The sequence below is a fragment of the Parasteatoda tepidariorum genome, chromosome 10 (assembly GCF_982258835.1).
Source record: "Parasteatoda tepidariorum strain Cologne lab strain chromosome 10, Ptep-v5.0, whole genome shotgun sequence".
NCBI lineage: Eukaryota > Metazoa > Arthropoda > Arachnida > Araneae > Theridiidae > Parasteatoda > Parasteatoda tepidariorum.
In genome coordinates this window covers 29,965,859-29,990,123 of record NC_141764.1, presented here as the reverse complement: position 1 = coordinate 29,990,123, position 24,265 = coordinate 29,965,859, and the positions used below count along the sequence as shown (strand labels likewise).

The window sequence follows — 24,265 nt, the reverse complement described above, 5'->3', positions numbered from 1 at the left end:
TAGAAGTTGTTTCAAAATTTAAACAAATCAAAAGGAAATATATATATAAAAAGAAGAAGAAGAAGAGGGTAAGCATTTATTGATGACAAAACTTGCCAAAACAAACAATTTTCACAAGATGGCACCTCAAAGCAAAATTCAAACCTCAACAAAGGGCAGGTTTAGCAAAACTTAGAAATACAATAAAAGCCAATAATAAGGGATGAAAGTTTTCATTACCAAAATGTTTAGAACAAATGCTCAAATAAGCAAACACCAGTTACAGAACAGGGTTCACATCAACAATGAAGTAAATCATGCAAAAATGCAAGATTTCTGTCACTTCACTATCACCTTCAGTTGTGGTGCTAATATGGAAAAAAATATCCTCTTGGCATTTCATAACCGTTGTTGAACAGTGGACAGAATGCTCAGTTTATGACTATCAATGTTCAACTCTGTATCCTTGTAATTTTGATCCAAATCCAGAAGACAAGGAACTCCTGGATCAAGTATTGGGAGAAATTTGCCTTCATGGAAGACTTCTTGATGGTACTAACTCGCATTTTAGATACATGGAGAGGAAAACCACAAAAACCTTCCACAGTTAGCCTGACGGCAAAGGGACTCTAACCCATGATCCGTCTATCACTGAAGATATTTTATATTAGCACTGTGTGGTTGGTGCAAGTTTTTTGATGTCCCCAGAGAGAGAGAAAAGAAAATTAAAGAAGTCAGATCATGAGATATGGCAGGCCAAAAGATAGGATCGATAGGCCAAAAGATAGGATCAGTCACTCCCTTTTCTTGAAAAGGCAATGCCCAGGCATGGTACTTTCACATGACTATTTTTTTTTCTTCTCAGACTCAAATAATTTCCACACTATATGGTGAAAATTGCTTGTTTTGGCAAGTTATTTAACCTTTACAATTCTGACCACTAGTGTTGTTACATCCTATATAAACATTAACCCCAGAAGCAGAAAGTGCCTAAGACTGTGACGTACGTCGCAGAACAAACGAAGTCCTGCAGAACAATTTGTATCTTGAATAAGTGACAGTGTTTTCCTGCGAAAATAATTTATCAATAATTCATCGTCATCAACAAAATTTTACACTTCAAAAGTGATTGAAAAAGTAGCAAATCAAGAATGTTTGCCTTAGTTTAAAAAATAATGTAGAATATCTGTGTATGATCCTGTATTTTAATAAATGAAAATATAGTATTTTAACGTAAAGCTGACTTTTTTTCGCTGTGAAATGCTTGCAGAACATTTGTATAAATTAATAAGTCCTGTTGCAGAACATTTGAAAATATTCTGCTTCTAGGACATTAACTTAGACTTCACTAAAAATATAATACTCACATACAGGTAAAATATACATACCACTTGGGCTTGCATCATAGAGCCTTCGATTTAAATGTTTATTAGCAAATGTTTTTAGTGCAGTTTTCCCAGTACTTGATGAGTTCAGTAGCTTCTGACCACTAATAGATTTCATAGCAGCTGTGAATGGTTTTAAATAAGTTTTTTTTGCCGCATGGAGATTTGGAGTAGATTCCATTTCAGAGGGAAGTATTAAATTTGAATCAGTTACAGCTGTTGCAGTCTCCTCCTGACTAGTTGTACTATTTTCTTCTTCATGAAAAGAATTTTTACTATTCTCATTTGTGCTTAAATCACAATTTATATTGTCCTCAATCTGTAATTCTTGCTCACTTTGGCATGAATTATTCAACTCTAAATCTAACTGGATATCTTTACTAACTTTGTGGTTCTGAACCATATCAAATGATGTAGTAACATATTCATTCAAGATGTTTGGTACAGCTTGGGGTGAATGAATATCAGACGCATTCAAAGTCTCTAACAATGGTATTTTACTGAACTCTGTGTTTTTTATTTCATTATTAACTAAAGACCTATCAGATGCTTCATTTTTTAGGAGGACTTCGGAAACATTTACTTGAGAAACACTTTCAGTCATATTTAAGTCTAAATTGCAATCAATTGGATTAACAGCTGTTTCATTTTCGAGGACTGATATTGGTTCTTCACCTATTTTAAAATCTGTGTCCTCTGCAAATATTAAATTACATAACATCTGTAATTTATCATTAACTACTTCAGTTGGGTTATTCCCAATATCTATGTTGCCTTCTTGATTTTGTTCAGAAGTTACAGCAGGTGCATTTTCAGTGCTTTCCTTAGATAACCCGTCCTTGTCTTCCCTGCTTGTCTCATTAGAATGTAAAAGTACCATATTAATGTCTGGCATGTCAAGTTTATATTCCATAGACAACTCGTCTTTGTTATCCCCGTCCATCTGATTACAAAGTGGATGTACAATATTAATGTCCAGCATGTCACTGTTACCTTCCATAAACAAACTGCTTTTGTTAACACTAGACATCTCATTCGAATGTATATGTACCATATTAGAGTCTGGCATATCAATTTCACCTTCCATAGATAAATTCTCATTGTTATTCCTATTTGTCTGATTAGAATTCAAATGTACCACATTAATATCTGGCATGTCATGTTTTTCAGTTTGTTTAGAGCTCTCAGACTCTTCTTTTTTCAGTATTTTACTACTTTTTCTTGAAGACTGTGAACTATTTTCATCTGACGATAAAATGGAAAAAGTAGATTTCCGTTTCTTATTGATTAGAGGAAGATTGCGGGTGTTAGAAATTAAATCAGCTGCTGTAAATATACAAGATGAAGGAAAACTCTTCTTTGCTTTTGCCTTACCAACTGGAGGAAATGACTTTCTAGATTTTTGAGGTTTTGACACAGAACTTAAATTGTTAAAACTGTCACTTTCTTGAGATTTCAATTTAATGTCACTACTTTCAGAAGGAAACTGCTCATGTTTTTCAACACCACTTAAGTTAGAACAGCAAGATAAAACATTTTGAGAATTGTCTAAATCAGAAAGTATTTCATCAACTGCACTGTTATGATTGTCATTATTGTGATTAAGTGCGGAGGTATCTGAATCAGTTTTTTTTAATGAACCTGACAATTCCTTATCAACAGAATTGAAAAAAGAATGAAAATTAATGGAAGTACTAGGACTGCATTTTCTATCAAAATATTCACATGATGATTTGGTATTGATGTTTTTCGTAGTCCCAGACGGTTTCAGGTTAGCTCTACAATTTGCTTTCTGTAAATCATCAGTCACTTTCGTTATTTTGATCTGTTTTGAAACAGCAAGACTATTTTCAGGACTAAGAGAAGATATACTTAAAGATTTATGATTGGTATTTACAGATATACTCTTATTTGATACATTATCAATGAATTTAACATCATCACTTAAAATTTCTTCTTCTGCTTTAAAACTTGAAGTTTCACTAAATAAAGGAATATTCTGACTAACATTACTGTCATTAGCAAGACTGTCAATCTTGTTATCACTTAAAAAGCTATTACTCACAATGTCTTTGGACATAGTAGCATTAGAAACTTCAGAGACGTTTAGAGCTGAAGCAACATCAGTACATTTTAACTTCCTGATTTCCTTTGAAAAAGATAAAATTTTCTCAGCTTCAGTTTCATTAGGTTTAATGATATTTGTTTCCTCTAATATGGAACTGGAATCAGAAAAAGAACAATGAATATTATTTATCTCAAAGTTATTAAAATTAGTATGATGTGAAGTTAAATTTTCAAAAATAGTCAATTTTTTATCTGAATTAGCATTTACAAGAGTCAGGTTCGGTAACTCAACTTGCGACATAGAGTTTGAAGCAGTTACTTTATTGGAATTTAAAATATCAGAAACAATCGAAAAATTTAGCTGTTTTACATTAGGACTAACTGCTTTAATATCAGAGTCCAAACACACTTTATTTTCTTCAATGTGATGAGATTTTCCACCATTAAAAATAACAGAAGATTTTGAATCAGAATCAAAACTATGTTTCGATTCCGTAACAGGATAATGTGATGCTTTTGAGCATTCATCATCAGCTGATTCTTTTAAAATAGCATTATTAAACGAATTTGATTCAGATACATCAATAGACTGAAAACTAGAGTCATAATTAGTTTCAACAACATGAGCTGAAGATACTGAGTTGGAGAATTCTGCTGAGCAGGAAGTACTTATAACATTTGTTACTGAAGATTTAGAGTTAGCATTTATTTCATTATGTGTTTCAAATTCATCCAAAGATCTCAGTTTATTACTAATGAAAGAAGTGTTAATTGATGATAAATCTGCAGAGTCATTTAAATGATTAATAATGAGACTAATTTCTTTATTAGCTTTTAAAATTTCACCTGAAGCTATCTCACTTGGTATTACAGATAGCTGATTATTTAAACTATTTTTAGATGCTATTTCCTCAGATAAAGAATTTGAGACAAATTCAATTTCAGAATTAGCAAGAGTAAATTGATTAGCAATAACTGCTCCAGGATTATCATCGGAAATAAATTTTATTTCCCCAGAATCAGATATCCTTAAAGATTCATTTGAAACCATGTCTTCAGAGACATTTGCAACTTCTAAATTTGTTTTGAAATTACTGTTGTTAGAAGATGAGGATACAGAAACATAAGATTCCACATTAGATGGTGCAGATTTCAAATGACTTGAACATTTTTCACTAGAATTCACATTAGTGGGGACGATAGTATCAAGTACGGAAGAAGAAACTGGAAAACTAAAATTTTCAGCTGTTGAATTCATAACATTGGAACAATTAAAGTCTGGATTTAAGTTAATAGTAGCTGTGTTAGTTGTATCAACTGAGGAAGTACATACAGGGTAACTTAAACAAACACTATGAGTAAGTAAATTTACTTCTACATCAGTTGCCACATTGTTTTTATCATTTTTAAAGTTGGTGTTTGAATTCACATTTAATTTGTCTGATTCTTCAATAGTTACAATAGGTAATTCCACTTCTATAGCTGCAATAGGGGTCATCACACTCAAATGATTACCATCTAAATTTGTTCCATGAACAGTGGGTGCAGTTAAATCGGCAGAAGCGGTAGAAACTGGGAAACTTAATGATTGAGGAGATTTTTTTTCATGAGTAGGATGGACTAGTAATGAAGATAAATCAATATTGCAAAGTAAATCAGTAACTGAAACAGGTGCAGTATTAGATGAAATGACAGATGAAGCTCCAGAAATATCTTTAGTATAAGATTTTTCTTTTGAGTTTTTTGAAGTGATTAATTCTTCACTATTAATAAATAATGAAGTTCTTTCAGTTCTGTGTTTTTCCTCTTCTTTGAGCAAGTCATTATTTTTATAGTCAGTATCCTGAAATGCCCAAGCCTTATCAGTTTCACACTTATTGTCCACTAGAGAGTTTGGAGAGTAAGTCTCAGGGCAAAAAGTATCAGAATCGACTTTTTTTTGTTTGCTAGGCTTTAACTTTTGAGACTCTTTTTCAAATCTTCTTTTCCTTTTGGCAGCAATATATTCTACCCGCTCTTCATCAGTAACAAAAAATTTGTTAACAAAACCACCCGCTGTATAACTGAATTCAGATGATGATGTAGATGGTGGTCGCTTTGTAATTCTGGAAGGATAATAAAAATCCAAAGTTGAATTAGTTTCCTCCAAAAAGCCATCTTTGTTAGAAAGCAATTCCAGGGAACTTTTTGTAAGAGGTAAATCCTTAACATGTAAACCATTGAACTGAGAGGATTCAGGTGAATTTGGAGTTTTAGAAATGCTTTGCATGTTAAAAATATCACAAGTGCTTGCATTTTTATTCTTAGAAAACATTACCAGATTTCCTTCATGCATATTATCTTCAATTGATTTATTACACAATGCAACATCTTTCAGTTCAGTAACATTATGGTCCCCATCGTCTAATATATTATCACACTTTTCTTGCTGAGAATATTTAGAGGGGTTTATGTTTTGATTCATTGATGGAACACATATGTTTATATCCAAAAAGAAATGGTATTTTCTTTTAGAAAATCAAGCAATAAGTTCTCTTTTAACAAGAAGTGATAAAATAATTGATGGAACAAAAAGCATTTACAATTAACCAAGTGTTCACTTCAGCAATTGAGAGCGAACAACAAAAGGAAGGAGACACAAGTTTAACCTATAATAAAATGAAAAAGTAATAAATTAGTTTATTTATTGACAAAATATTATTAAAAAGTACATGCAAACTAAAAGATGACAGCAATTTGTGGAACAATACACTAATCCCATGATTCTTTTACCACATTTATCATCCCCATTTTTTCACAACTGCAGTTTTTAAAATAAATTTTCGGATAAAAATATAATTATTCTAAAAAGTATAATGAATTTATTAAAGACTATCTTCTACTATTGTAAACTACTTTTATATTACCTTTAAACTAGTCACATGACTTATGACACTATTAAAATGTTATTACTGGCAAAAAGTTTATCACTGTGACATAAAAAATTAACAAATTGTTCATGTTTTAAAAAACAAATTTTAAATGGACTTAGACTTGTCTTCTATATATATACACATTAATATTTTCATGACACTTAATGAAAAAAAAACATAATTTTTGTTTCATTTTTTTTAAAATAAAACAAATTACATAGTTTGAAATTTAAACCACTGGCAGTTCAGCAAATGGCATAATTTGAAGAATGTTTCCCCCCTACACACTATTTCTTTACCTAATAAAATAGAAAAACTGGTTTTGCTATGCGGAGAAAACTGCAGGTTAAAATGTGACTTTTTAACAAGCAGTACTGTCAGTGGGTTAAGGAAAAATGCAAATGAAATTTTTATCTGTTTCAAAGATGCTCAGATAGACATGAAACTTTTTTGTCTCTATGTCACAAATATTTGTCATAAGTTTTGTTTTTTAGATGAAGCTTTGTTTAGTTGAACTTTTAAGTTGAAACGTGTTTCAAAAAAAAAAAAAAAAAAAAAACATATCTATATTTATATACTATATTTAAAAAAAAAAAAATTTGATGTGCAAATTATTCAAAATTTTGCAAGCTTAAATCAGAGTTTAAAATCTTTTGTAAGAAAGATATAAAAATTTACACTTCTTACAAATCTTTCAAAAATCCGAATTTGTCAGCGAATCAGTCTGACGGAAATTATTATTATAAAAATTCCGCTTAATCTAACATACGTGCTACAAAATTTGCAAACATAAGGTCCTTCAATATTATACATAAAAACTTTATGTTGTTTAAAGTTTAACTGAATTTTATGCAATGATACCAAAAAAATTGAAAAAATCCTCACACAGTAAAGCTTGCATTTAAGTAACAGATTATTATTATTTACTATTGTTCGTTGCAACGTTCTATTAATTCAGCGTTTTTAATTTTTATCGGGAACAAGTGTAGAAAGTTTGAAAAAGGAGTCTCAGCAATTTCCAACATTCATCATGTTTTTTTCTTAAAATTAAAAAGGAAATTTAAATTAAAAATAATCAACAAATGCTGTAATAATCTGCAGCACATGCCGCCTTGTTGAAGGCTTCTGCTACAGGGTAAATAGATAAAAGCAAGGTGTTTCCAAGAAAAAGAAGATGACTTTTGCATTTAATATCTAATGCAACCATAAATGGGAAACCTTTTTCATAAAGTTTGTTCACCTTGAACCCCTGTAATGAATCCTTCTGTGACAAAATCCTTGTATTTAAGTAAGCCAAAACTAGCGTAAAGCACAAAATGCAAATTCTAGCTGTGGTGTTTTAACAGCAGAGATTTGATTGTCGCTATCAAACTCAGAGTTAATAATTTAGGATTTCACATTATGTAATTCTAATAAAATATTCATTCAAATAGACATGTGTCACATACAATTTAAATAGTGATAATTAATCAGAAATCACCCCTCAAATGGATTATGTCAGAATAGACTCTAATTACTAGTTACTTCTGGGGGTAAAGCTAGTTCTATTTCTATAGGCTATTTCTGCTAATTATTATGTTATTACAATTTATGAAATCAATTAGACTGTAACAATTCAGCAACCTCGATTCATGGATACATTTTTCTGGATTGCTGTGCTAATGCGAACTTAGCATAGCATTTGCTTATAAGTAGTTTACAAATTGTTTTAGCAAATTAACATGTTTTTTATTAATAATTTTGCGTAAACTATTAAAATAGAAAGAAAGCTTATATATTGCAAGGTAATGTAGGTTAAAACTGTAAGTAATATTCCTGATGTCTCTTATATGAACATGAACAATTCTTTCACAACAATAAACAACAGTCAACAAATGATCACATGCTAGCCATATAACAAGAGAGTAGACATGATACAATACATCCAAAGCTTTGCTGAAGGAAAGATTGCAATGCCCTTGACTTTAAAAATCACTATCCACTAAAATTAATCAGTTTTACAAAAACTGCACACAGTAACTTTTTGCATTAAATTTGCACACAGCTCTACTTTTGTATGATTTTCTCCTTAGCTACTTAAATTGTTAAGTTCCAAACTTTGCATTAAATCTGCGCATAGCTCTACTTTTGTATGATTTTCTCCTTAGCTACTTAAATTGTTAAGCTCCAAACTTTGCATTAAATTAGCACATAGCTCTACTTTTGTATGATTTCCTCCTTAGCTACTTACATTGTTAAGCTCCAAACTTTAAACTCATTTAATGCTGACCAGTTATTTACTTTTCCCAATTTTTTCATAAAATGTCAGAGGTGCATTTACAAAAGAAAATTCCAGATTGTACACTTTACCATGCATAAATAGTAAGATAATAAAACCTAAAGAAAACTAAAAATACACCAGAAGATATCTGATAATTTAAACTTTTGAAGTTCTAGTGGTTGTTCGATTATTAAATAAGATTTAGAATTAAAATATTCATAACATAGATATTGCGATTCTATTTATCGGTCCCAGCTGGTTCGAGATACAAAAATTGCTTAGTTGAACAAAATTGTTTGATATATGTTACAAACATTACGATGAGCAAATGAAATAATATCTTCCTATGTAAATAGAGCTAGCACCCAAAAATGGATACATAATCAGAATATAACGTCATGATTAAGAAGAAAAACGAATGATATTATTTTTATAGTATACCATGTACCTACTACATATTTAGATGATCCCAAATATGTTAGAAAATAACATGAAGTTACAAGATGCGAATTCTGTCAATATTTCAATACAGTAAAACATTAAATTTCAGCTATACTAGTAGATTTCACAAAGTATATGATTTCTCTTGACATTAAACTGTAAATATATAATGTCTGATCAAAAGGAAAGAAATGGATAAGCGTTTTTATGATGTAAACAAAGTCTAGTTGACTTTATATTTTGTTTTTAAATAAGTCGCCATTAGCCTTGAAAACTGATAATCGATGAAGATTAAATTATCATCATTCAAGTAATAATATTTAGATATTCTTCATCTTTACTTGTAGCTTTGTTTGCGTTAAATTAGAATGCTTAAAGCACTGTTTTCACTGAGAAGAATTTGCACACTTCCGATTACGGTCGAGAAGAAAAAATGAGAACCTGATTGGTGAAAAATATTTTCCCACAAATTCCATCAATCAGGTACAATTGATCCGAAGACATGCCTGTGGCATCAGCCAGATTAACTGTAACTGTGTACTAACTGTTTAGTTTTAGTTTCAGTTTGCATTTATGTTTAGTTTCTGTTTGTGTTTGTGTATCTCGTTAAGTTGTTATTAAATGTGTTTGCGAGATGCTAGATCCTGCTCATTTATTTAATATGTACTGAAATAATACATAACAACACATGGTGGCAGCGGTAAAAGAAAACAAATTAACGCAGTAAGTTTTGACTCTCCTTCGATATTCCAAAATTGCATCATGACATCAGCTCCTGCTTACCACATAACGCCGCCAGAATCATTTCCTTTTTCGATTCCCTCGGAATGGCCTAAATGGAAACAAAGATTTTTACGTTTCCGAACTGCTTCTGGACTAATAACAAAAACAGATGAGGAACAAGTGGATGCTCTCATATACGTCATGGGTGATAAAGCCGAGGACATATTTCTTTCGCTCAGTATATCGGAAGAGGATAAAAAGAAATTCCAGGAGGTTTTGAATAGTTTCGACACTCACTTTGTTGTTAAACGAAACATAATATTCGAACGAGCTCAGTTCAATCGGCGAATTCAAAAAGAAGGTGAGTCTGTCAACGATTTTATTACTGCTTTATATGCTCTTGCTGACAAGTGTGAATATGGTAATTTACATGACGAATTGCTTCGTGACCGTATAGTTGTTGGTATTAAAGATCAAACTTTAAGCGAAAAATTACAACTTGATTCTGAAGTTACCCTGCAAACTGCAATGGACAAAGTACGTCTTTCGGAATCCGTTAAGAAACAACAATCACTACTAGTTGAAAATTCTACAGTTAATGCTATTAGTCAAAAGAAGAAATATAATAAAACAACTAATGCAGACAAAAGTAATTTTCAAGATTCGAAAAGTAAATATCAAGATTCGAAAACTAATTATCAGCGAAAAAATTGCAAATGGTGCGGTAAACAGCCACATGAAAAAAGAAACTGCCCAGCAAAGGACTCAAATTGCAGAAAATGCAAGAAAAGAGGACATTGGGATAATGTTTGTTTATCTACTATTAAAAGAGTCAATGAACTTTGTGATGCTGGTTTTGTAGGACTAGTGGGAAGTACACAAAACACAGATGAGTGGGTTGTTCCTGTTAAAATACTAGGAAAATGCATCCAATTTAAAATTGATAGTGGTGCAGATCACTCTGTTATTCCAAGCAGTATTGCCTCCACAGTACTCAAACATGCAGAACTAAAAAGTGCAGATAAAGTGATTTTTGGCCCCGATAAAACACCCTTGAAGTTAATGGGAAAACTGCTTGAAAATGTTGAATATAATGGAAAAAAGTGCTTAGAAGAAATTTATGTTATAGAAGGACTCCAAACATGTTTATTAGGAAAACCTGCCATAAAATTTTTTGGTCTTGGTCCCAATATCCAATCTCAATCTGTGCTCAACATTACAAGTTTTGATCCTTTTCATGAATTTCCTTCGTTATTTCAAGGACTTGGCTTACTGAAAGGAAGTTACCATGTTGAACTTAATAGTGATGTTAAACCATATGCCCTAACTTCTCCACGTCGAATTCCAATACCTCTTCTGGAGAAAACTAAACTAGAAATACAGAGAATGCAAGAATTAAATGTTATTCAGAAGGTAGAAAAACCTACTGATTGGTGTTCTCCTGCAGTGGTAGTACGAAAAAAAGATGGAAGTGTGCGAATATGTGTTGACTTAACGACACTCAACAGAAGCATCAAAAGAGAATGGCACCCATTGCCAATAACAGAATACAATTTATCACTTTTGGCTGGGGCGAAAATCTTTTCGAAATTAGATGCAAACTCTGGGTTTTGGCAAATTCCTCTCGATGAAGAATCTTCATATCTCACAACATTCATCACACCCTTTGGCAGATTTCGTTTCTTACGTCTACCATTCGGAATATCATCTGCTCCAGAACATTTTCAACGTAGAATGTCACAAACTTTAGAAGGTCTTCCTGGTATTATATGTCACATGGATGATATACTCGTCTGGGGTTCAAATCAAAAAGAGCATGATGAACGTCTAACATCTACTTTAATCCGTCTGAAAGAAACAGGAATCACTCTTAATAAACAAAAATGCTGTTTCTCTGTTAAGTCTATAAAATATCTTGGTCATGTCATTGATGACTCAGGAATACACCCAGACCAGGACAAAGTAAAAGCCATACAAAATTTCAGAAGCCCAACAAACAAAACTGAACTGAAACAGCTACTTGGAATGGCAAATTATTTAGCAAGATTTATTCCACGATTTTCAGATATTATGGCGCCTTTGATTTCTATGTTATCCACAAAGAATAAATTTGTTTGGAACTCTCCTCAGGAAACCGCACTAAAAAAGTTAAAAGACATTTTGTTATCTGAACCTATACTTACCATCTATGACCCAAACAAACAATCAATTGTTACAGCCGATGCTTCTTCTTATGGATTAGGAGCCACACTGTGTCAGAAGCATGATTCTACAATCAAGGTGGTAGCTTATGCATCCAGAACTCTAACTCCTACTGAACAACGTTATGCTCAGATAGAAAAAGAAGCCCTTGCACTTACATGGGGATGCGAAAAATTTTCCAATTATCTAATGGGTACCAAGTTTCTTTTGGAGACAGATCATAAACCTCTTGTCCCAATACTTACTAGAAAACCTTTGGATGATTTAACACCTCGCCTACAACGTCTCAAAATGAGGCTCATGAGATATTCTTTTGATGTTTTCCACACTCCTGGGAAAAATCTTTGCGTAGCAGATGCACTATCTAGAGCACCACATCAACAAGAAACTCCAAATCTGGAATTGGAAGAGGAAGTTGAAGCTTTTATCAATCAAGCTTTAGAATCTGTTCCGATGTCTTCAGAGAGACTTTCCCAGATAAAACTAGAACAAGAGACTGACTCAGCATGCAATATGTTGATCAATTACGCTTCTCAAGGTTGGCCGGAGAAAAACCAGATAGTACCATCCTGTTTACCCTTTTGGCCTCTAAGATATGAAATCTCCATACAGAATGGCTTGTTAATGAGAGGAAACCGAATAATCGTGCCAAATAGGCTACGACAAGAAATATTGGGCAAAATCCATGAAGGACACATGGGAATTAATAAATGTCGAGCTTTAGCGAATTCAGCAGTATACTGGCCTGGCATCAGTAAACAAATAGAGGAATTAGTTCGGGACTGTCCTTCATGTATACAGGAAGCTCAAAACTGTTCTGAACCTTTGAAACCAACTAGTTTTCCTCAGAGACCATGGGAAATTGTAGCTTTGGACTTATTTAAACTCCATGCAGAATGGTATTTATTAGTTACAGATTTTTACTCACGTTATCCAGAAGTGGCAAAACTGGATAGTTTAACATCAAAAGAAGTAATTTTACACTGCAAATCAATTTTTGCCAGACATGGAATTCCAAATGTTGTAAGATCAGATAATGGACTACAGTTTGAAAATACTAGAACAGCAGAGTTTCAAAACTTTGCAAAAGTATACGGTTTTAAGCACATTACTTCAAGTCCAAGATATCCTCAAAGCAACGGTTTTGTTGAAGCAGCAGTGAAGATAATTAAATTAAGATTCAAAAAGTCTAAAGATCCTTACTTGGCTTTATTGAGTTATCGGACAACACCTTTAAAGAACGGCTACAGTCCTGCTGAATTGTTGATGGGGTGTCGACTACAATCAACCTTACCTTTAGCAATTTCACTACTTCAACCAAAGCTAATAGAGAAGGAGATATTGGAAGAAAAAGAAGAGAAAAGAATAGAAAGACAAAAAAAGGATTATGATCGGAGGCACAATGCTCATGAATTGAAACCAATACATCCGGGTGACAAGATATGGATAACTGATAGGAAGGCTGTTGGAACTGTACAGAGAAAAGCTGAATCACCAAGGTCATACTTTGTTAAAGAAGGCAAACAAGTGCTTCGACGGAATAGGAAACATTTGATTCCAGGATCTAAACTACAGATTCCACCGCTAAGCGATGATTTAGAGGAAGCTCTTTCAGAAAGAGATAACAGAAGGAGCTTACCAGAAATAACGGATCCAGATCCTACAGTGTTAACTCAGAAGAAGGATGTATCTCCAAAAACTGTTGTGACTCGCTCTGGAAGAATTGTGAAAGCTCCCAATAGACTAAATCTTTAAAGGGGGGAGATGTGGCATCAGCCAGATTAACTGTAACTGTGTACTAACTGTTTAGTTTTAGTTTCAGTTTGCATTTATGTTTAGTTTCTGTTTGTGTTTGTGTATCTCGTTAAGTTGTTATTAAATGTGTTTGCGAGATGCTAGATCCTGCTCATTTATTTAATATGTACTGAAATAATACATAACAACACAATGCCCTCACAATTTTGATCCTCTCTCTGTATACAGAGAGGATGATGTCGGGCTCGTTCTGGCAGCTCAACGGCCAAAGGCAGGGTTGTCAAACTCAAAAGCTAACTTGGGCCAACTAAACAATGCTTAACTTTAGGTGGGCCGCAAAAAAAATCAATGTTCATAGAAACAAAGATTTTTATTTTGAATAATACATTGTAATAAACATATATAAAGTTAAATTATTGTTTACGTCCTGATACTTGACATCTCTTCTCTGCTACTATCTTTACTATTTTGGGAAGGAATTTTATTGGCCGAGACTACTTTCAAAATTGACCCAACGTGAACGTTATTAATACAGTTTCGGACAGGAGATTTATTTCTATTCTTAACAGAAAATAATTGTTCTCACTGATAAGTACTTAATTAAAATAATTCTATAATACTAAATAATTTCATATGCGAATTTTCGAGTATTTTCAAACTTTGCGGTAAATATTCGTAAAACTCAAGCCCACCCACTTTAATGAATTTTGCCTTCAAATTTGAGTCGAACTGATTCTCAATCACTTCCATTTGCATATAACTGGGTACTGAGTCTATATTTATTGAAAAAAATCGAAGAAAACAAACAAAATTTGTCTTCCAAAGAATTAATGTCTTTAAACCTTGTTTCAAAATCTGTTCTAAGATTTTCTGCTTACTTTTGTTACAATGCAGTATCATCTAAACTAGATTTGTTCTTGTTGCACGTTGGGAAGTGCGTTAAATCTTCATTTTTCAGTTGCCTTTCCCAAAGAAATAGTTTATATTTGAGTACTTTAATTATGTCAAACATGTTTGTAATGATCTGATCCTTGTCTTGTAACAATAAATTTAAATCGGATAAGAGTTGGGTTATACCAACCGTAAAAGATAAGTCTTACAACCAATCGGAGAACAAGCTCGTATCTTGAAATTTAGTATGTAAAAACTTACATATTTCTTCTTTCGAATCCCAGAATTGTTTGAGAACCTTGGGGCAAGATAACCAACTTACCTCGCTGTAGTAGGATAAACTTGAATATGCACTGTCCCGCAGTGGACTGATCGTTAAGACACGGTTCCCAGAAGATCACCGAAGTCAAGCATCACTGGTTACGGTCAGTGTGCGGGTGGGTGACCACTTAGATCAGTCTGCGTAGGGACCGAGGGTGTGCGGTATTGGTCCTCGTTAAACTGTGCTACCGTAAAGTGCTGGACTTCACGCGCAGGTCGTCGGGCTACCGAAGCGGGGTGCCATCCCCTCCGCAGAGGACCAAAATTGCGATGGCAAGTCTTCGGATCATCCTCCAGGATGTTTCCCAGACCAATAGCCCATTGTGCAGCTCTAGTGCGACGCAAATTAACAACAGCAACAACAACAACAACGATATGTACTATCTAGTTGATAGCTTAATGTGAAACGGTCTCCATTTCAGCCAATTAGAATTTTACATTTTCGCTCGTACAATTTAAAATAATCCGTATAGTTTATAAATAAAGTATATTATAATTTTATATGCTGGTTTCACTTCTAATTCACATTTCCAAATTATTTTTACTTTGCCTCGGATATATTGACTGGGCCACAAAAGTATTCACCTCGTGCCACATGTGTCCCGCGGGCCGCGAGTTTGACACCCCTGGCCTAAGGCAACACCTTCTAGAAAAGAGAAGGCCTCGACGCGTGGAGCCCTTCTCAACGTAACGACATAATTTGGGCAGTGGGTGAAAATTAGAAAGATATCACTTTGGGCTACTTAGCTGCGCAGAGAGGGAAAATACGAAAGATATTAATACGTTTGGACTAATAAAGATTCAAATTTGGACTCGTTTAGACGTTTGGACTAATAAAGAATGAATAGTATAGACGTATGATTAAATAAAGAATCAATAAGTAGAAAAAATGAATCTACACTATTATAAGCAAAATATCCGTTATTTGCAGATGAGATACTCAAAAATGTTTCCTAGGAATCGTGAGATGTAGAGTACATTGATTTCTTTCATGAACGATGAACAATTAATGCGAATAGAAAGTCAAAACAGCCTATCAATTCAAGACATGGTAAAGTGATTAGCAAAATGATCTTGCTATAGAGCAATGCGACGCCTCCTCATAAAGCCACAGTAACACAACAAAAGTTACAGGTATTACACTGAAAGACAGTTGAACGTCCTCCATATAGCTTGGATTTGACACGTTCAGAATACTATTTGTTAAGGCCCCTTATAGATGCCTTAAAGGGAGAAAGATTTTCTTGCAATGATGAGATGGAAGATTTTGTGCGCAATTGGTTCACTAAGCGGTCTACACGAGGTAACACACGTAACAAAAAGTTACGCATGTTACTGCTACGTGTGTTAGAGGTACTTATGCACTTTATTTATTTATTATTTTTTTAAAATGAAAAAGTGAAATTATGTCCGCACATTTTTCAGAACCGCCACTCAACTTCAACGCCAAAATCACAAATAAAGAATTATAAGATTTAGGCTTTTTTGTAAAATTAGGTCCGTATAAGCATTAATCAGAATAATAAGAGGATAATTTTGAAACTTCTGGTTGTTGTTTTCCTAGATTTCTATTTGTCATATGTTCATGTTTAAGTAAAATATTTCAACTGCATATGTCAAATTATTCTAATATGCATAAGTCCAAAATAGTGTCATTATCTGGAGCTAAAAGAATAAAAAGTCGGCAGAAAAAGAAAAATGCATCGGATCCTGCATTTCAAAGGCAAGAAAATAAAAGAATTGAATTCTTACAGAAAAACAATTAAATAAAACGTGTGTTTTTTAGAAGAAGCAGCATAGGGTCAAAGCAGCAAAAAAGGTGCGAAAATGCAAACGCAGGATAAAAGAATAGAAGAGGAACATAAGTTGAATAATGATAACAGCATATTGAATTTTAAAACACTAATAAATAAGCTCTATTCAAGACCTCAATCATTAAGAAAAGTAGTTCGCAAATCGTTTAAAAGTTATCCTATTTTGCCGAGAAAGAAAATTGCTTTAGTATTTGTGTTAGCAAAAAGAGTTAGACTTGAACTTTCAAATCAGATTGATAATGATGCAAAACATTCATCACTAAGTATTTCATAGGAACTTAAATTACTAATAAATGAGCTTTTCTTCAGAATTGTGATTGTTCATACTATACTTCGATTGAAACAAGAGTTGGTTGTGTGGATCAGGAGAAAAAAAACTTTCAACAAAGCGAAAGAACTATCTAACAATGTTTCTAAGAGAAACTTATGCTGCCGAGAGGCTCGACCGAAAAATGCATTGCTACTGTAGGATACCACTTAGAATCAATGCAAATATCATGAAAATTTTATTCGTTTACTGAAAGGATAAAATCAAGTCTGTGACAATACATGGTGATGGTAAAAATATTTATGTAAATCAAATGAAAGAAATCTTGGATCTAATTGATGGAAGGGTGCATGTGATGTTTACAAAAATGCCTCATTGTTTGTTATAGGTTTCTAGCTGTCTTCTTTTGTATTTTGGTAATGTTGGGAACACGACGGCAATTGTATCATACAAAATATGATGGTAAATGTGCTGGAGGAACTTTTTGAAATTACTCTTGAAAATTGGACTAACACATTCAATAACACAGAAGAGTTAAAAGAATCCAAGCTGATGCTTTCCGAACGGACATATCTAGCAGTAAAATCCGGGTAGTTCAAGTTGACATTGCAATGGCATATTTGAGGGGAATTATAAATCGACTATGTCAACCTTCATCTATCAAAAGGTACCTCGTGATAGAATCAAGTTAACATGTCTTATATACTAGCGAATTGGTATTTAATAATTATAGTGGTAGTTACGCCACATTGCTCCCCTTCCAGAATTTTATCTATGATAGAATTCGATGAACAGATACCACTAGTTGATTCATGCTGTTTATTTAATTATATTAATTTCGTTCATTATATTTTTTCTTCATTTTTTTGTTTACAGCATTTTGCTCATTTTTTTCATTTTCGTTTTTTAACCGGGGGACTTTATTTACTTCACCTGATTTATTATTTTGTTTTTTTTTAAATAGCTTTTCGCTTATTATTTCTCTCTTTTTTTCCCTTAATTTTTTGTTTATTGACCGGGAGACTTTATTTACGTCACCGGATTTTTTTAACAGTATATTTTTAAGCAAATCAACCGTTTAATGTGGATTATCCATGAATGTTGGCAAGTTCATATCACGTCCGGCTGACCAATGAGGGGAATTATAAATCTACTATGTCAACCTTCATCTATCAAAAGGTACAGAATAGGTACAAAAGGTACAAAAGGTACGTGATAGAATCAAGTTAACATGTCTTAGATACTAGTGAATTGGTATTTAATATTTATAGTGGTAGTTACGCCACATATTCTTGAGTAAATATCAGAGCAAATTTCAATCAGCATTATATTATCGAGTCTCTGTTTAATTATTTACAGCAGCCGTTTCCTTATACGATACTTCTCCTTCATTCACAATATTCTCTGATACAAAGGACGAAAGCAAAAATTGTGTCTGTTCTTTTATTTCAAGATTAATTGAGAAGCTGTTTCAAAATGATTTTACTTCAGAAGATGAACTAACAGAAATCCTCTTTAGTGATGAGCGAAGCTCAAGATTTGAAAATAAATATATGGTTGGATTCTTAATGGATTAAAAAAGTAGGGGGGATTAAAAAAGGATTAAAAAAGTAGGGGGTTGGATTAAAAAAGTAGGGGAGACAGTGAAACGGGTTTTCAATTTGACAGCTTTGAATTATTACCCTCGCGGAGGGAGACTGGAGGTGCACTATATTTTTGTTTCCACACTTACTGTAGGCTAGAACGGAAAAGAGCGGGCCTCTATATTTTGGTGGTCAAGGTTGGATTATTTCGTCTTTCGTCAATCAAACTATAAAAAAGAAATTTATTTTTAAATACATTACTATATTACTTGACAAAAATGTTTTGTATGGGAGACGTGTGCAGTGCAAAATCCTAAGTGCGCAGCAAAAGGCAAAACCAATTTAACAACAGTGTTGTTATACAAAAAAAGTTAAGTTGTTATTCAGTGTTGTTTGCATAACTAACCAATCAACTCATGCCTGCTTAATACAATAGTATTACATATTGCCAAAATGAAATAAAGATATTAATTGAAAATATCAATCCATGGCAACGGTAATACGAAGCATAAAATCTATGCACAAGTATCACTAGATACTTGTATAACATGCAAAGTCAGTCCGTTTATGTCCCCTCCTGATGTATTGTAGTCAGTTGAACAGCTATAACTGAAATTAGAACGAGATGTGCTCGATCTCGGACACATTATTGACGCAAATGTACATACTTGTAAACTTGAACTACAATATTTGCAGAAAATAATTGGAAAAGATGCCTATTTTATGTTACCTGACAGAAATGATTTTGAAGAAATAGATGAGCCAACAATTTGCTATGTTTTGCTCACTAAACCAGTATAAAAAAGGGGAAAAATTTTCCTTCCAAACCATTAACTATATCATTTGTTAAAATAAAATTACTTTTTTTCTGTTAATTTAAAATAAATAAATGTCTTAGTGCAACATTTATGACTTTTTAGTCGAAATACTCACTTAGAGTTACTCACGTAACATACAGTTAACACACGTAACGCTTCAATTTCGCCTAATTAAGAAGTTTTTACTGCTGGACAAAACTTTTAAAAAATCAAAAAACTCTCCTTCGATATTGTATCTCTCTATAAAGGAAAATATCTTGATTTTACAAATTTATGCATCAGTATTAAATGAATATATTCAAACTTTCAAATATCTAACATTATAAAGAGTAACACACGTAGCAAATTTTCAGAATTATTTTTTTCAACATCAAATTAAATTTGTACCTTCAATCTTCTTTTTGCAAACTTAAAACACATGTAGATTTAACAACAAATTAAGAAACATATAAAAAACATCTAACAAGTTTCTTATAATGAGTATTAAAGTTGAAATATGTTGTGTAAAAATAACACACTTAACAAAAAATTATTTAAGTACAATATTGCTCTATCTTTAACGCTCATAGTGTCAGAAAGAAAGATTTTAAATATAAGCGTACCCCTTGTTCAAATTACTAAATAATATTTAAATTATTCTATTTTAATATTATCTATATTTGAAGAAATAATTTGAACGATTTTTTTCATTCAGTTTGTAAAATAGATGTAGTATTTAGTGACATTTATTTAAGATTCATGCTAAAATAATACAAAGTAAACAATGGAAGGGCCGGGATAGCCTGGTTGGTTGGGCGTTATATTCATGCTTGTGAGAACTGGAGTTCGAATCCAGCCGGCCGAAGAATCCCCGTGCATTAAATAGTGACTGGTGCACGTTAAATCCGCCGGGATCACAAAGTCCTCCAAGTTATCGTAACAAATTAATACCTCTAGGGGTACTGATCCAGAAGTTTTCTTGTCTTCTTTATTGGGTTCAAAATTACAAGGCAACGGAGGTGAACATAAGAAGTCGTAAACTCAAAATAATAAAAGTAAACAATGGGAGCTGTGGTGGCTCAATCATTCAGCCGCTTGCCTTCCAATGAGGGAAACCGGGTTCGAATCTAAGCAATGGCTGGTCGATATGAATTCCGCACTCGGCTAGCATCGACAACAGTACTGACGTAAAAATATCTTCAGTGGTAGACGGATCACGGGTTAGAGTCCCCTTGCCGTCAGGCTAACCGTGGAAGGGTCTCATGGTTTTCCTCTCTATGTAACGCAAATGCGGGTTAGTTCCATCAAAAAGTACTCCACGAAGCAAAGTTCTCCCAATATTTGACCCAGTAGCTCCCTTGTGCTCTACAATTAAGTTCGAAATTGCAAGGCTACGGAGCTGAGCATTAGTTGTAAACCCAAAAATTGGGTCGGCCGTTCATTGACTGTTTTAAAATAAAATAAAAGTAAACAATGGAAAGCGTTTTCAAATTTTTATGCATCAAACTTATAAAATAAGAAACTAAATATATTGTCCTTAGACAAGCAACAAAAAATCGGGATTAATAATGTATTGAAAGAAAGATCAATGTGTTTTCAAAGATCAGAAATGAAAGAGATTAACTGAGAACATAGTAAGGTCACAGTTTGTAACCGTCTTGATAAGATTTATTTTTATTCAAAAACATTATTGCAGAGTTAAAATATTATGAAGTTTTTGAATGAATAATCCTATAAACAAAGCATTGGAAAAACATAATCGACTCAGTGGAAGCATGTTGAATTTGAAGAAGAGCCTCAGAGCTCGTATAAATCTTGATAGGCTAAATTAAGCCTTACCTATTGAAACGCAGTGCTATAAGCGAAAGCAGAGAGCACGCCGCACTTTACTGTACTCAATACTCAATAAACAAAGCATTTTCGTAATCTTTAATTTTAAATTTAATGCTTTATTACGTGTACAATTTGACTAAAACTGATTATGTTTGCTCAAGAAAATTTTGTTTTTCAGAAAAAAGTGTTCAATCAAATTTTCAATAGAATTCGAAGCTCTTTGCATTGAAGTATGTATTGTGTTCAGACACTTTCACAGATTTCATTAATAATCCGTAATTTAAAATGCAAATAATAATTAGTGTAAGGTTTTAAATTTAATTTTACAACTTATAAAAAGGTAAAAGGAGATATTGCTGGTAGATGAAAATCGTTTAAAAGAATAAACATCTAATTGGTATTTGTTAGCAAATAGCAAACGATTTTAAAGGAAACCCAGCTGCCGTCATTTTTTTTAATCGTCAGCACATTTTTTTTCTTCCACGAGTGGTTCAAATTCAGAAAAACGTTGCTTCGTGGCTACTGTTTCCACTTAAAACTGAAATGACAGTCGTCCCTAAAAGATATGTTACAAGATTAAAATTCATTGATTTATGTTGAAAACGAATATTCTCGCTTGTGCTATATAAAAGTTTTGTTCTAATTCCATTATATGTTATTTGTTAAAAAATGGTGTTTTTTAAATATTGTTTTAAAAATTGGCGTTTGTTAAAGCCTGAGATTTTAAGAAGTTTTGTGCTTTCGTGGTATTTATTTCAAAAGCAGATAGAGATTTCTCAACATCCGCTTTGTTCGGAGAAGGAAAAAAAAAAGTATAAAATTAAAAGGGTAAGTCCTACTTATTTTGTTTTCCTGCAGATAAGCTCTTGAATTAGAGAATAAATTAGTATTCGTGATTTAAGGTTAATTAGAATGTGTTCGTAATTTAAGATTGATGATTAAAGAAAATCGATATGTTTTAAGTTCACTTTCGATTGTTTAAGTCTTTAATTTCCTTGCTAAGTCAATGGTATTTGATTGTGCTCATATTTATTTTCTCTTCATTTTTTTAATAATGGTCCCCAATCAACACTAATTTTATATGGTTCTTGATTTCTAATGTAGATTAATTGATAATGTAAAATAATGATTTTTTTGTACAATTTATTTAATACCTTATGCTTTTCTTTTCTTACTAAATAGGTAACTTTTTGAACTAATGAATGCTAGGTCTTTTGAAAATTATTTTAATGGTTTAATTTACAAATTTTGCTATACAAAATTACTTATTTAAAATTATTAAAAATAAATAAATTTTTAGCATTTATCATTCCTGATTTTTCAAAATGAACTATGCTTATTAGTAAGGTTTAGTTATTGAAATCTATATTTTATAGACATTTAAAAGGATTAAATATTATAATCCTCTCTTACGCGGTGAATACAAATAATTGTTCGAAATTTGCATCTTTTAACAAGCAGTTTTGAGAAATTAAATATGATAGTATGCTATAATACAAATTTCTTGTTAAAATTGATTAGTATTTGTGTTATTTCTAATTTGAATCATACGGTTTAATAATGCTCTGATAAACTACACAACAGTAAATATGTGTTGCAAGAATTAAAATATTAAATTCTAGAGTGAATTAAAAATAAAACTATATATTATTTCTTAAATGCTTTACAAAGTTAAATTTAAAAATTAGGCATGCAACAAATATTCAGTATGAAACTCAGATTCCGAATCTTTGGTTTGGTCTAGTAATAAAGTAAGACCGAATAGTTCAGCCGAAGATTATGAACATTATTTACATTTACAATAATTTCAATTGATATATTTTAAAATACTAGAGTTATAAATTACATGTGTGAATAACTTATTAAGAAAATTTAAATAATATTTAAATTTATGATTAAATATTATTTTCAATATTAAATATATTTTAATTTTTGATTTAAATAAATGATATTAGTTTTATAAAGTAACATAAATTAAAGACCTTTTGATTTTAATTAAGAAGCATACATGAAAAATATAAGAAATAGTGATATTTAAAATATGAAAAAATGTATAGCAAAATGTGATATAAGGGAAAGAGTAAACTTTTAAGTTGAATATTTGTTGAGATGAAAGATAATTTGACATATAATACTATAAATATACTTTGATTTTAATATTAAAATTAAAACAGCAATTATACTCTTTAATAAAAATTATGAGCACTATGTTCTAATTAACTAATAGAATAATAAAGCTAGTTTTAAAAATACAGTTTTTAAAACCAGTTTTAATAACTGAAGTATATTATAACCGAGAATCGTAAGTTTCTTTTAAAGTGGAAAAAATACTTGCAAAAAACCGACCCAGAAGAATTGGGGTTTCTTACTACCCAGGTATAAGTAATAGAAGAAACTCTTTTTTTTTTGAAAAAAAGGAAATTTAAACATCAAATGATAATTTTAAACATTTTTAATTACAATCTAGTTTAAATAATAGTATTATAATTCCCAAGTCTATCGAAATCAAGTCTATCTAATTAAATGAAAATAAGAAAGAGAAAATTAAAAAGAAAATAAATGTAATGGTTACTTTAAGAAATTAAAACAAATACTTTTTTTTTATAATTTTTTATATTACATGGAGGCTCGATTTTGATATTCAATCACATTAAAATTACTGTAAGATAAGATACATTTTAAAAGTAAAGTTAATTTTACAATGCTATGTAAAGTAAGAATCATTAATTTAAAATGCTTCTGTATCTGCACACTGATTCTGCACACTGAAAAATTTGTTTCTAAATCAAGCATCCGCGTAACACAGAGATAATCATGACGAATTTAAATTAGGTCTGATATGGAAGCGGATAAAAATTAGAGATTATAAAATTAGAGTTCTCAGAGATTTAAAAATTAAAATATAATTATACTTATTACACAATTAAAAACACACATACATATTTAAAGGCGAAATTTTGTTTCTGTTGATAAATATCATCGTTGGAAATGACAAAAAATTCTCGACAACTCATTCTAGATTGTAAACAAATTA

At 31.8% G+C, this 24,265-nt stretch overlaps 1 protein-coding gene across 2 annotated transcripts in view; it reads right to left on the bottom strand.

Moving 5' to 3' along the window:
• The window catches only part of LOC107438038 (uncharacterized), a 48,910-nt gene extending 39,479 nt beyond the window's left edge, over positions 1–9,431 (bottom strand). Inside the window, exons 1-2 of one of the 2 annotated variants that reach the window (XM_016050196.4) lie at positions 9,056–9,431; positions 1,368–6,079 (exon numbers count right to left, since the gene is read on the bottom strand). In XM_016050196.4, coding sequence (XP_015905682.3) covers positions 1,368–5,895 — 4,528 coding nt within the window. In that variant the 5' untranslated portion in view covers positions 5,896–6,079; positions 9,056–9,431. Of the gene's footprint in view, positions 1–1,367; positions 6,080–9,051 lie in introns of both variants that reach the window. The other variant, XM_016050197.4, reaches the window with a different exon arrangement.
• Positions 9,432–24,265: the final 14,834 nt, after the last annotated feature.